This window comes from Gasterosteus aculeatus, chromosome Y (genome assembly GCF_964276395.1).
Source record: "Gasterosteus aculeatus chromosome Y, fGasAcu3.hap1.1, whole genome shotgun sequence".
In the NCBI taxonomy this organism is placed as follows: Eukaryota; Metazoa; Chordata; class Actinopteri; order Perciformes; family Gasterosteidae; genus Gasterosteus; species Gasterosteus aculeatus.
The window spans coordinates 2,490,440-2,504,357 of record NC_135709.1 but is presented as its reverse complement, the minus strand read 5'-3'; the positions used below and the strand labels follow the sequence as shown (position 1 = coordinate 2,504,357).

At 44.1% G+C, this 13,918-nt stretch overlaps 1 protein-coding gene across 5 annotated transcripts; it reads left to right on the top strand.

Annotated features, from left to right (window-relative positions):
• Nucleotides 1-1,158: 1,158 nt before the first annotated feature.
• On the top strand, nt 1,159-12,548 carry LOC144390797 (chaperone Ric-8A-like). 5 transcript variants are annotated; one of them, XM_078097241.1, is made up of 14 exons: nt 1,159-1,411; nt 3,058-3,105; nt 4,665-4,878; nt 5,772-5,920; nt 6,844-6,924; nt 7,439-7,538; nt 8,070-8,257; nt 8,370-8,464; nt 8,553-8,703; nt 8,906-9,001; nt 9,080-9,224; nt 10,625-10,769; nt 11,229-11,348; nt 11,630-12,548. In XM_078097241.1, exons 1-14 carry the CDS (start codon nt 1,316-1,318, stop codon nt 11,772-11,774), a joined length of 1,773 nt encoding a protein of 590 aa, XP_077953367.1. In that variant the 5' UTR covers nt 1,159-1,315; the 3' UTR covers nt 11,775-12,548. The 5 variants fall into 5 exon arrangements, with proteins under 5 accessions (XP_077953367.1, XP_077953365.1, XP_077953369.1 ...); XM_078097239.1 differs by having other exon boundaries at nt 1,186-1,411; nt 8,553-8,724; XM_078097242.1 differs by having other exon boundaries at nt 1,193-1,411; nt 5,778-5,920.
• The last annotated feature ends 1,370 nt before the right edge of the window (nt 12,549-13,918 follow it).

Sequence of the window (13,918 nt, the reverse complement as noted above, 5' to 3'; positions counted from 1 at the left end):
CAATGTACTATAAAAGTTAAAAATTAATTAAAACCAGTTAATTCAGGTAAAGACCCGATTCCATCGAAGATTGCAGACATAAGCTTGGTTCCATCTATGCTTGTTGATGTTCATTATCTTGCTGAGACATAGTGTCCACCTGGCCAACTGTAGAATGTATGAAAATAAGAAGACCTTCATTATTTGCCTTTTAAATAGGATTAAGTGGATATTTAATGTTTAACAAATGGGCCGCTACTGTCATAGCCTGGCTAACTGAACTATAATATCTGCCTGTAATTGATATGGCATTCTGACACTCAAATCAAGAAGATACAACATAACTTGTAATACAGTGCATGATTAGATGATCAGACGTATTTTTAAAGGGTATCAGGAACATACAAGATCCCGCTTCCTATACCTAGCTACTGGTATATTAGCTTGCTAAACACTGGCTATGCACTAGCCTAGACAGCACGCTAGCGTTATTAGCAGGTTAGCATCGATCGCTAGCTTAATATTCACCATGTGTCTACAATGGGATATGTAGCCAGACCCAGACATAAATTTTACATCAAGGTAGTTGACAGTCAGAGTGAGATACAATATATACCTTGACAATTAATTGAATTGAACTGTTTTTTTTTATTTGTGGAAGTATTTTGAGTATTTTAAAAACAAAAGGACTCCACCCTCAGGTTTTTTGTTACAAATTACATTCGATTTTTTATCGGTCCTACCAAATACAAACTACAAAATACTCAAAAGTAATTGAAATACACATTTCAAATACAAGTAACTCACTTTATCCATATCTAAAATAGTTGCACATATTACAGTTGTGTAAATAAAAGTGTACTGTTGTTTTTATTATCATCATTATCATTTTAATAATCATGAGTATTATTGTTAAGATTGTTGTTGAAGGGATATTCCGTATTTTTGTCAATTTAGGCATTAGGGAAATCGTTTTCTGCAAAAAGCACAAACTCTTGGACCATATATTACACTTGCTAATATATATTGTCCTAATAAAAACAACTATATTCATAATAATAATAATCGTTCAATAAATGCATACAAATTCCTAAAATCCTAAAATCAAGATAAGCTGCAATTCGAACACTTCGCCATTTCTCCTTCTTTCCCCGCGACACCTGAACGCAGCATTCGCGGGGCCTGCGGGCGCGCGCACGTCGTGCCTGACGCAGCCGTCTGTGGGTGGTGACAAACTCCGGCGTGAACATTCCACCTGAGTGACAGGTCACACACACACACACACGCGCGCCGTCCTGCCGCGAAGGTGGATCCGGGGGAGCGCTGCACGAGCTCGATGGCGGTGAAAATGGACGTAAAAGGCGCCATAGAGCAGATGGAGAGGGGAGAGCAGGACACCGCGTTATCGGCTCTGCGGAGCTACAACACGGAGGTTTGTCATCGACGTCGACGTGAACGGAGCGTCGATAGCTGTAGTTGTGCGCCAAAGTAGCCGAGTCGATTTGGATGATGATGCATTTTGTCCGTATTGTGGGATACGTCCTTATCAACATCTCTAGAAATATTAGGTTTTTCCCCTCACGTTTAATAAAAAATAAAATATTTGTTGACGATGAGCCAATATTTTGACGCAATCATTGTGAGGGTTTTCAACACAATTATACTGGAGAGTTATAAACTGAAATGGAAGCGTTGAAATTAAGTATTCAATTTATTTCATTTCTTAAAGTAGATACCAAAGCATCTTTGTTCGTTATTCGGCCACTTGGGGGCAGCGGAATATCCTGTAACGCATTATGATGTTGTTGCATCAAAGCTAGCAGTTATGTGTGTGTGTGTGTGTCCACGTGATGAAGTCACAAAACATCAAAACAAAGACCCAACCGAGGCCAAACATAACCGAACCGCGCTTATAGATTTCCACGTATAGGTCTCCGTTGTATAGAAGTCTATGAGAAAATGACTCTACTTCTCGCTTGATTTATTCCCCCTGTAAATATTGAAAACACAAGTTTATGGTCTCTAAAATCTCTAATTTTAAATATCCGTCAATACCGCATGACATGTATTTTGTACATTATGCTCCATTTAGAGTCAAAAACCCCTAGAGAAGCAGGGGGATGCTTTGGGGCGGGACTACACAGTGATTGACAGGTCTCTACCAGAGATGTATAGGCGCGTGGTCTTGGTTGACCGTACTTACTAAATTAACATTATTGAAAAAGACTTGAAACGAGAGATTGAGGAAGCCATTTTTCAACTGATTCCGATTACAAGTTGATTATAGTATTAATACCAGCTGTACAGTATCAAGATTGATAAGGAACTATGTGATGTACTATCAATATTTTCTATTAGTATTATTCTAACGATGCTGTCCATTGTCTCCTGCCAGTCCTCCCCTGGTGTTTCCTTTTTTATCTGGTAACCCGGGGCAACAGCTCTCCTTTTAAACACGTTAAATCACGTTTATCACATTTCGCAGTGTGAAGATGACAACGGTTTCCGTTTCTGTTAAATGAATCAAATGATTTCAGACATAAAACAATTGATCATTTAAAAAATGTTACAAATTTACAACACATTTCATTAGTTTAATTTAGTATAAAAATAATCCTAATCATCATCATGCTCTTGGAAGCAAAACTGTGTGTCTCCTCCCGGACATCAAGAAGTTCTGTCTGAGGATCTTAGCGGAGGCGAGCTTAGCTGTGATCTGCGCAAAAATAGAGCCCTCGATCTCGACTTGTCCAAGTGCCTCCTGACCTCCTCACCACCTGCTGCAGCTGGAGCGGGACATGCTGCGCGTGCTCCTCTCGGCCTCGACTGCTTTGTGTGGGGGTTGATCTCGAAGGCAATAGGATTAGATTCTCCGATGCAGGAATACAGTCTCTCAGACCCCCCCACCCGCCCCCCCGGTCAAATCCTGCCCGCTTAAGCCTTTAAGAGCTGAGATCAGCTTAGCGCCGAAGGTCCCTTTCTCAGGTCCATTCATTCAGCTTACAAACGTGTGATGACGTAAAGTTCGTATATGTGATACACCCTTTTCATTTGCACCCTCTGCTCCTCATCCTCCAGATGACCCACTGCTTTACCTTCAGCAACGAGGATGCGCTGGATCGACAGGTATTTCATCCGCACAAAGGAGCGAGAGGCTGTGGCTCGGTGGAGGACGGGGGCTGTCCTTCAATCAGGGGGTCTCCTGTCCCGTCCCCGGCCTCCGCTAGTGTTCACGTGTCCTCGGGCACGACTCTTAACTCCAAGGTGTACAAATGTCAGTCACTGACGGGAAGGCGGCCCCGTGTACGGTATCTCCTGCAATCAGCGTATAATCCTTGTGTTTTATATATGTTTGAATCTTATTTTACCTTATTTTATTATTATATTTCACCAATGCACCAAGTGAAAGTCAATTTACCATTTAATCATGTAAACGCACTGCTGCTCATAGTGCACAATGACTATTAGATACATAAGTTACTCCATATTCCATAAAAGTGCTTCAAATTCATATATGTTGACCCTCAAAGGCCAATGCTAACAATGGAAAACCTATTTTGAACCAATAAAAACATTATTTCACTGTATCTTTAAATATAAAACGGTTATTTAAGGCCTTAATAATGTTTCGGGTATCAAACAGAGTTATTTAAGTAATTTCCTGATTTTGGTCACCACAGAAAAGACGAGACTTACCCGTAACAATGCTTTTGAGAGCACATGTCAAGCTTTGACTGTATTCCTTTTCTTATTTTCTTATTCTATTAATATTTTGCCGGGTTCCAATATTAGATAACTAACTTCAGGAAGTCCAGAAAGTACCTAAAGGTCAAAGGTCGTACATGCTCAGCGGGTGGATTCGTGCAGCAGCGGTGAGAATCTGAACCCGTATCAGATTTTCTTTTTTTTTTATGGCCATTAAATTAAATTACTTCTACAATTTCGTGGCAATGCTGCCAAATTCTGAAACGCTCCAACAGGCCGTTTTGATCAGACGCTCACCCGCGTGTGGCTGAACCCTCGTACCAACGTGAGCGTCAACGGCCAGGTCTAATCTGGATGAACGTGTGCTGCGCGGCGTTGAATACCGCCATGACGCTCCAGATCAGCGTGCTTAGTCTTTGATACTAAGCACGGGTGATGTAATCTGAGCGGGTCATTAACGGGCATTATTTCACTGATGAACGCACATCAGATTAATGAGGACGCACGAATGTATGACGGACCGACAACGGCGACGTTTTGAAAAGCAAACTAGTCACTAAATGCAATGAAACAAACGTGAAAAACTTTGGCAGAAAAGTGTTAATATTGTCCGGTACATTGTACCATGTAGAGTAGCTTTTCTTATCCAGCTGCAACCCGGTTCATTTATTATTCATTAGATTGTAGATTCTACATATTCGCCTTGTGTTCTATTGTTAAAACCACCTGAATTACCACAGAACACTTAAATCTATACAAATGCACGTGAGCGTGCCCCATTTTTTAGCTCCGTCAGCACCGTCACCATAGTTACACCTACCTCAGCCGTCCCCATGTTGAGAACCACGTAGATATGCGATATTTCAATTTTATTATCTATTCTTTCAGAACAGGAGTATTTAAATTTCAATAATGACGTATTAAATTGTCTCAATATGTCTGCCTGTAATGTAATTCTTTCATTTCCTTGTGTGATGTAGCTTTTAGGTGGATTGGTCCTGGGTTTCCTGGACAGGGAGCTGCAGCCTTCTTGTCAGCTGGCCTGTCTGGAAACAATCCGAATCCTGTCCCGAGACAAGCTTTGCCTGGAGCCCTTCATCACCCTGCCCGCCATGTCCACTCTCGCCCGCTACGCCGGCATCGCCGTGGTCAGCAGTGCAGCGCCACCCGACAGCCAGCCGGCGGAGGGCCAAGGTAATTCCCGCCGACCCCTCCCCACGTTTCTGCAGAGCTCCAAAGATTTCGCCCTATAAAATATTCACTTTAATGCACCAAGTCTTCTCAAATCTAAAGTGAAACATGTAGATTCGGTGCAAATTTCTGATTTGAATGCATTCAAATTCAATTTAATTGAAACGGCTGTTTGAATGCTGCTTTCCTTTGCAAACCACTCAGAGAAGATGTCGTTAACGTTAAATATGGCAATTTTCAATTACGTAGCCGGGCAACCGCGACTCGTAAAGGGGGAGAGCGGTTTGTCCCCCTTTAAAAGATCTGCCGTTTGATTCCTAGCTCCTCCTTGAGACCACAAACTGCTCCCGAAGACGGTGCCGTCATGTATTGATGGGTGTGGATGCTTAGATGAGTCCTAATGGGCAGGTGTCTCTGTGTATGGCAGCTCCTCTCAACCTAGTATTGAAGAGCCTTACACAGTCAAAAGACTGGTAAAGAGTAATACAATCACAATTCATTCACAATTTACGTGTCCCCGGGAAGCAACGCTACCAGGAACCTGGATGCAGTTCATCCTAATGGAAGGCAGACATCATTATTTTGTAGTTTGTGGGTCCCAACCTCTTACTCTACAAGCGGTCTACACAGAGGTCGGTTGTGGGTCTTTCTCGACTTTGCCGCTCTCTCTCTCTCTCTCTCTCTCTCTCTCTCTCTCTCTCTCTCTCTCTCTCTCTCTCTCTCTCTCTCTCTCTCTCTCTCTCTCTCTCTCTCTCTCTCTCTCTCTCTCTCTCTCTCTCTCTCTCTCTCTCTCTCTCTCTCTCTCTCTCTCTCTCTCTCTCTCTCTCTCTCTCTCTCTCTCTCTCTCTCTCTCTCTCTCTCTCTCTCTCTCTCTCCCCCTCTCCCCCTGGTGGAAGGTGAAGACGGAGGAGGAAAAGGCGCAGCGCAGGTGTCCAGCGAAGAGGTAAAGGAAGTCTCCCCTCCGCCGGAGAACTCTGACCAGGAAGTAATTGCCGAGTCACTCAAGTCCATCTCTAACATCCTGCTGCACAACGAGACCGGGCAGGTGAGTCCGCTGTGTGGCCCCTCCCACGCTGACATCACTTCCTCACGTCGTTAAGTGGAATGTGGTCTGTGCTCATAAAAGGCATCTTTTTGATGGATGCATGGGTGAATGAATGACTGAATTGATGCATGGGTGAATGAATGACTGGATGGATGGATGGATGAATGGGTGGGTGGATGGATGGATGGATGAATGGGTGGGTGGATGGATGGATGGATGAATGGGTGGATGAATGGATGGATGGATGAATGAATAACTGAATTGATGGATGAATGGACGAATGACTGAATTGGTGGATGAATGAATGACTGAATTGGTGGATGAATGGATGAATTGGTGGATGTATGGATGGATGAATTGGTGGATGAATTGGTGGATGAATGGATGGATGGATGAATTGGTGGATGGATGGATGAATGAATGAATGACTAAATTGGTGGATGGATGGGTGAATGGATGAATTGGTGGATGAATGGATGGATGAATTGGTGGATGGATGGATGGATGGATAAATTGGTGGATGGATGGATGGATGAATTGATGGATGAATGAATGACTGAATTGGTGGGTGGATGGGTGAATGGACGAATGACTGAATTGGTGGATGAATGAATGACTGAATTGGTGGATGGATGGATGAATTGGTGGATGAATGGATGGATGAATTGGTGGATGAATGGATGAATGAATGAATGACTGAATTGGTGGATGGATGGATGAATTGGTGGATGAATGGATGGATAAATTGGTGGATGGATGGATGGATGAATTGATGGATGAATGAATGACTGAATTGGTGGGTGGATGGGTGAATGGACGAATGACTGAATTGGTGGATGAATGAATGACTGAATTGGTGGATGGATGGATGAATTGGTGGATGAATGGATGGATGAATTGGTGGATGAATGGATGAATTGCAGGGGGTAGCAGCGGATCTACAGCTGATAAAAGGCTTGGCAGAGAGGCTGCAGCAGTGCTATGATCCCAACTGGATCCATGAGGTATGGACTTCAACTGCGAGCGTAGATGTTTCAATGTGCGAGTCGAATTAGAAGTATGGAAGCTGCAGTTTCGGGAAATACTCAAATAAGTAATCACTTGATTTCCATCGACTTCGTCGTAGTCCTAAAGTCCCCCTTTGTTTTTTGTGACTATGGTTTGAAGCCTCAAGTTCTCCACTTTGACCGTTGCCATTTAGTTTTGCTGCAACCTGTAAAGGAAACAGGGTAATGAAGCAACCAGTTTCCAATATTTGAACATGTTTTTTAGTTTTTATTAACCAAGAGCTTCATTACCCTGAATATACCCATACAATCTGCATTTAGGAATTTGCTATTGCAAATGAGTTAAATGCAAATATGATTCTTAGGATATTATTTACACTTTGAAAGACACATGCACAAAAGAAGTCTTTAGATACAAAACCTACAAGACAGAAAACGCCTCTCAAAGAATCTCTGAAGAGGAGTCAGCGGATAGATGAAAGAAGCCTCCGTGCGTCTGCTCTCCGTCCAGGTGCGCTTCTTTGACCTGCGCATCACCTTCCTGCTGACCGCATTGAGGGTGGACGTCAGGGCGCAGCTAGTTCGGGAGCTCCACGGCATCAGTCTGCTAGGTAACCCCTTCAACGTGTGACCAGTGTACGTAACGCCGGGTTCATTTTATCGGCAAACAAAGTTGTGCAAGTTGTCGTAAGCGACCATCTGCGACCTATCTGACTCGTGGTGAGTTCAGAAACGGAAACCCACAGAACACAGGCGAGATTGGAGCTTCAGTTCACTTGGATTTATCTGAGCCACAAATGGCTCAAAAACACCCAGAATTCAAGTTTTATTGCACCATTGGGCTCTGATTAGATTTGACACCATCATGTGTCGCGATGTTTGGATTCATTTCATGCAAAATACACATTAGCGCACAAATGGTTGTGTAATCACGGTACAACTCTGGAGATGATTGTGTCTTTATTATTATTATTATTGTTTAGAAATGATTGTCGATGAATATACATGGAGTCTCCAACGTAACGAATGATGGTCGTGTGAAACTAATGGGGATTTGTTCATGATAAATCTATAAAGATAAAACAATAAAAGACGCGCATTTAAAAAGGGGTTTAAAGAGCCTCCCCTCCGCGTGTCTCCAGGCAACCAGTTGGATGCCACCCTGGGTCTGTGCTGGCCAGATACACTGGAGGCGGCGAGGGGAGGGTCCGAGGACGTCCCACCCGAACAACTGCCGCCACTGAGTCGGCAGCAGACGGAACTCGCCATCGAGATACTGAAGATACTGTTTACGGTCACGTTCGACGCGAGCAGACGGCAGGTCGACGAGGTACCGCAGACGGTCGGGGGCCGCTAGGTTTTCTCTTTGGGGCCCGTTGTGAATTTTAGCGTTTTTGAACTAGTTAATCGGTAAATAACAGGATTCATTTTCTTATGTGAAGGAAGAGATGGCAGAGTACAGACATCTGGCAGCTATGCTGAGACACTGTCTTATGAGCCGCGCAGACGGAGAGGAGCGAACTGATGAGTTTCACAGGTGCACGCGTCTCTCTTTCTCTTAATCGTGCGTGTAGCCGTCGCCCTTACTTGACGCGGTGCCCTTACTCTCCTCCTCTCGAGCTCAGCCACACTGTCAACCTGCTGGGAAACCTCCCGCTGCCCTGCCTGGATGTGCTGTTGGTCCCCAAAGTGCAGCCGGGCTCCATTGAGTACATGGGGGTCAACGTGGATGCTGTCGACATGCTGCTGGAGTTTATGGAGAAAACACTTGACCGGGTGAGACGCTCCGGTGCAAATGTGGGTTCATTACCTCGGATACAATTATCATTACTGCGAAGGTGTGAAGCGTAACTTTTATTGCAGTAAACAAAGTTTTCTGGGAGGATGATCTTTACCACTAACGTTAGACTTTAACGTCTGAGACGTCGCGGACGATCCGACGGCTTGTAAATCATTTTTTCCTCGTCTTTCTTCCCAGGGACACAAGCTGAAGGAAACCCTTCTCCCGGTTCTAAACCTGCTGACTGAGAGCGCCCGAATTCACCGAGAAACCAGAAAGTTCCTCAGGTCAAAGGTCGGTTCTGGGCTTGGGGAAAGATTTTCCAACGACGAGGAGTCGGGCGATGAGTTTTGATGGCTCGTATGCGTTCAGGTGCTGCCTCCACTGCGCGATGTGACCAACAGGCCAGAGGTGGGCAGCGCGCTGAGGAACAAGCTAGTCCGTATCATGACGTCCATTGACACCGATGTCAAGGACTGTGCTGCAGAGTTCCTCTTTGTCCTCTGCAAGGAAAGTGGTGAGGGAAATTCCTATACGTCGCTTTCTTTCTTTCAATGTTTGTATAACGTGATCATTCCAAAACTAGCTGTGCTGTGAGGATCAAATCTTAAAAACACAAACCTCGGCTAGTGTTATGGTCTAAACCAGGGGTCTCAAACTCAAATCAGCTGCGGGCCAGATGCAGCCCGCTTCAACCGAACGCGGGCCAGACTAGCGTCCGAACGGCATGGTCGACAATAGCACAACTTAACACTCACTTTCAAAAGCAGTCATTGAACCCCACCCTGGGGGATCGGTCCGAATGAGACCACAACACTAGTCCTCCTTTAACTCAGCGGGGGAGACCTAAGGTCATGTGACCGTGGAATTCCTTTATAGCCAAACGTGAAGTTACGTGAATCGAAGCTGCGTAGTGATGGACGGAGACGCTCGTCGGTGACGTCAGATGCTTCATGTGTTGTTAGTGTGAGTCGTAAAGGAAAACTTTATTAAACGAGCGATGCTAACGGTTAGTCACATGATCACCTGCGCGAAAGAGGGCAGGAAACTGAATTTCACCCTCCTGCTCTCTGCACCTCGGCCGACACACACACGACCCGCCCCCCATGTCAGTCACACGCATGCCACGTTCACTGGACAAGCACACAGTAGGAAACCAGAACATCATAACATGTCCCACACAGCAGCTGACAATGGGGTTACAGTATAAAACTTGCGGGCCGCACTAACATTACACTTTCATATTAAGGATGGGGCCACAAAATATCGTCCCGAGGGCCGCAATTGGCCCGCGGGCCGCGAGTTTGAGACCCCTGGTCTAAAGGGTGATGGCTTCAAACAAGGTCTCGTTGCAGCGGTTTCCCAAACTCAAGAACGCCGCGGCCCAGTTTGAAATCTGGAAAATCTTTTGCGGCCCACCCGGACCTTTAATCACGACTCCGATCAAAACACGCGGAAAAGAGCAGCCGTTTCGAGCGAGAGCCTTATTGTTTTATTATTCTGTTCGTTTGAGTTGTTTGTGCTTCATCGATTGATGTTTCACACAACTAATGTGCCGCTAGAATTGTTCAAATAATACTTCAAAATGACAAAAAGATGTGGGATATGTATCTTATCAATTATCAATCGTTTTAAGTAAAATACAGAAATTTGCAACCCTAATGTTAAGACCATGATACGGATCAAAAATAGGTCAGATAAAAGAATAACACGTAATTCAAATCCTAAATATTTTTATATTAATTTCAAACTTTTCAAAATTGAAAATGAAAAACGTTTGATTTATTTATTGGCCTCTCGCGGGCCCACCTGCAGTACCTCTGGTGGGCCGCGGCCCACACTTTGGGAACCCGCTGTCTTGTTGAACTGAGGTTGAAACACTTCCAGGTGAACAGCGCCGTGTTCGGTCCTCTGCAGTTTCTAGGTTCGTTAAGTACACCGGATACGGCAATGCTGCAGGTCTGCTGGCTGCTCGGGGACTGCTGAGGGGGGGCAGAGACTCTGGGGTCTACTCTGAGGACGAGGAGTCCGACACAGAGGAGTACACGGAGGCCAAGGCACAGTCAGTACTACAAACGCAAATGGACCTTTCTTATAACATATATGGTGCAGCCCCAACTGATGGACTCGACCAATGCTTTACAAAAACGTTTTTTCTATTATAATGCAATTATTTTGAAACATCAAGATCATTTCTGGTTTTCCTGTCCAGAATAAAATAGCTGATATTATTTTTATTATTTATTTAACTTGATCAAGAGCTTTCCGAGGTAAACTCTGCAGTTGATGATGGATCGGTGACTTCCTGACACCTGATCCACTACCTCTCCACCCGGCAACTACAAAATGATCCTCTGCAATTGAGGCCCTTAACTGTTTTGTAGTCTGTATTTAAAGGTCGCAAACTGACCTCTACGCCTTGCAGACTTAACTGTTCATTTTTCTTTTGAAAAACATATATTTTTGCTTTTTTTTTTCTGTGCCTTTTGATGTTTCTCTCTTGTCTTTTTCCCCGCTCTAGTATAAACCCAATAACAGGAGTGGTACAAGAAGAACAGCCCAACCCTATGGAGGGAATGACCGAGGAACAGAAGGAGTACGAAGCCATGAAGCTGGTCCGCATGTTCGACAGACTGTCGAGGTTAATAAGAGCAGGACACACGCAAACATACAGCCTTGTTTCATTCACCGTCATTTCCTGGAGACGCACCTCTACCGTCATATAGAAAGTCTTCGCCCTTAATTGTAACGTCGATTATACTGTCCCTGTACTGTTGTTAGGTGGGACCCTTTTGTTTGTCAATCTGTAAATTAATTCGGTGGCGGGTACCATCTTATTTTTTAACCGTTGTGCAAATACCGGGTCTGTCATCACAAAGTGGACTCACGGTTGCATTTGAACCATTTCTCTTCTTCGCGCAGGACTAATTTCATCCAGCCCATGCAGCTCGGCATGGACGGGAAGATGAGCGAGATCTCTCCGGGAGATCTACACAACCTGGTCCACAATCCTTTGTTCCAGCCAGAGGAGCCGGCTCATTCAGACAGCGAAGAGGAGAATGAGTGACGAGAAGCAGAAACGCGTCATTCCTGCAAGAGAAGACCGGTCTCATTATTCTATTTATTCACATCGCGGGGTCCAATCAGCTCCTATTTACTTATTTTATTGGGAAGCGAGTTACAGAAAGATGGGATTTGTTTAGTCAAAGTGAAAAGTACATGGAACTTTAAGCTTTTTTTGATATGTGCTCCACATTTCCTGTCCATGAACACAACGACGGAGATACTTTATTACGCCTTTAGAGGTGGAGAATAATCGTGTGATTTGTAAATGGCCTAATATGAGCGTTAGTATTAGTTACGTATGTTCAAAGATTGCAAACTTGCGTATTTGTTGTTGTTTTGGCTCTATTGGGAACAACAATAGCTGAACATGATTGGTCGGTTAGCATCTCTCAATCAGCGCTACACACACACTTTACACTGCGGCCATTTGTTTGACTATTTCTCGCTCCGCAACTATTTAGTTTCAACTCAACACGGGAGGAGAGGTGGTGTTTTTAAAGCCAAAGAGCTCCACTGTCGGTTTGTGACAACTGTATTTGGGGATTTTAGATGTCTGCTGTTTTACATAAAGATGTTTTATTTTTCAGAAGTGACAGGCGAAGCTGTAGAAAGATAAATCACAATTCAAGTAGAAGGAAATATTTACTTATAATACATAATTACTTATATTGACTACGAAGAGAATCTGAAACACATTATTTTAAAGGGAAAGTCTTTCACGTTGTTATTGTATAACCGTCCGCTCGATTATGGCGTATTAAATGTGAAGAAAATTGTTGTTGTCTCATCCATCCATCTTCAAACCGCGTATCCTTCATTCAGGGTTGCGCCGTTGTCTCGTGTCTATTTTAATGTCTTCGTGGCATTGATTCAACAAGGTGCTGAACGCGTTCTTTAGAAACGTTGGCCCATATTGATAGGATAGCATCTTGCAGTTGATGGAGAATTGCGGGATGCACGTCCGGGGCACGAAGCTCCCGTTCCACCACATCCCAAAGATGCTCTACTGGGTTGAGATCTGGTGACTCATTGTCATGTTCAAGAAACCAATATGAAATGATTCGACCTTTGTGACACGGTGCATCATCCTGCTGGAAGTAGCCATCAGAGGATGGGTACATGGTGCACATAAAGGGATGGACATGGTCAGAAACAATGCTCAGGTAGGCCGTGGCATTTAAACGATGCCCGATAGGCACTAAGGGGCCTAAAGTGTGCCTAAAGAAAACATCCCCCACACCATTACACCACCAGCAGCCTGCACAGTGGTAACAAGGCATGACGGATCCATGTTCTTGTGACGCTACACAAAATGCATGGTCACATTTGTATTTAATTTGTATTCATTTGGAATGAAGAACATGTCTTCACGGTGTGTGGTGCTATCTATGGCCAGTAGGTGGCAGTGCAGCGTCTCGTTGCTTGAGAAGACGCTGACGGAAGAAGCCACACGTCTGCCTGTGTCATTGATTTCTATTTTTCTCAGGTCAGTAACCGGTCAAGTGCATTAGGTAAATTTGAATAAACAATTTTAGATGATCGGATTTAACTACCTAATATTTTTATGAATTACTGGGTTTTGTTTTGTAGCTAATGTTACGTTGCTAAGAAAGACCGACTGCTGAGCGCTAGCTAGAATGCTAGTAGCCCTGCGTAACCTCCTTGTTTTATCTGGCTCCTATACATTGATCTAATTATAAAGGAAAAGTATAATCACTTCGTTATGTTATGTGCTGTGATGTTAGGTCGACTTAGATGTTGTTTGTTTATTCAGTTGACTGCATGTCATGTGTTTAAAAATGTCTATTAGCATGTGTTAGCCCTTAGCTGTAGGGAAGCAGCGGCGCCATCTTCAATGGCGTCCTTCTCACGTACGCCACAGTAGCTGTTGGCACCTTGCAAAAGTCACGGTTATGTTGTCAAAGAGTATGGATTTAATCCATGATACTGATGCAATCCTCTATGGTTTGGTCGGTGAATTTGTATTTTGAAGTATTTTGTCAGTAGAACACACCCTCAACTACCATGCAGCTATGTAATAACACTATTAAAGACAAAGCATCAAATCAGGTTGATGCGCGCGCGTAAATCAAACATCCGCCAGCAAAAATTCGTCTCGAGCGAGTTATTTGCTCGCTTGCGAAC

Coding starts and splice junctions, on each gene's coding strand:
- LOC144390797 (XM_078097239.1), top strand. CDS start 1,316: ATGGCGGTGAAAATGGACGTAAAAGGCGCCATAGAGCAGATGGAGAGG. Junction 1,412..3,057: donor TGCGGAGCTACAACACGGAG/GTTTGTCATCGA, acceptor CTCATCCTCCAG/ATGACCCACTGCTTTACCTT. Junction 8,465..8,552: donor CGAACTGATGAGTTTCACAG/GTGCACGCGTCT, acceptor TCTCGAGCTCAG/CCACACTGTCAACCTGCTGG.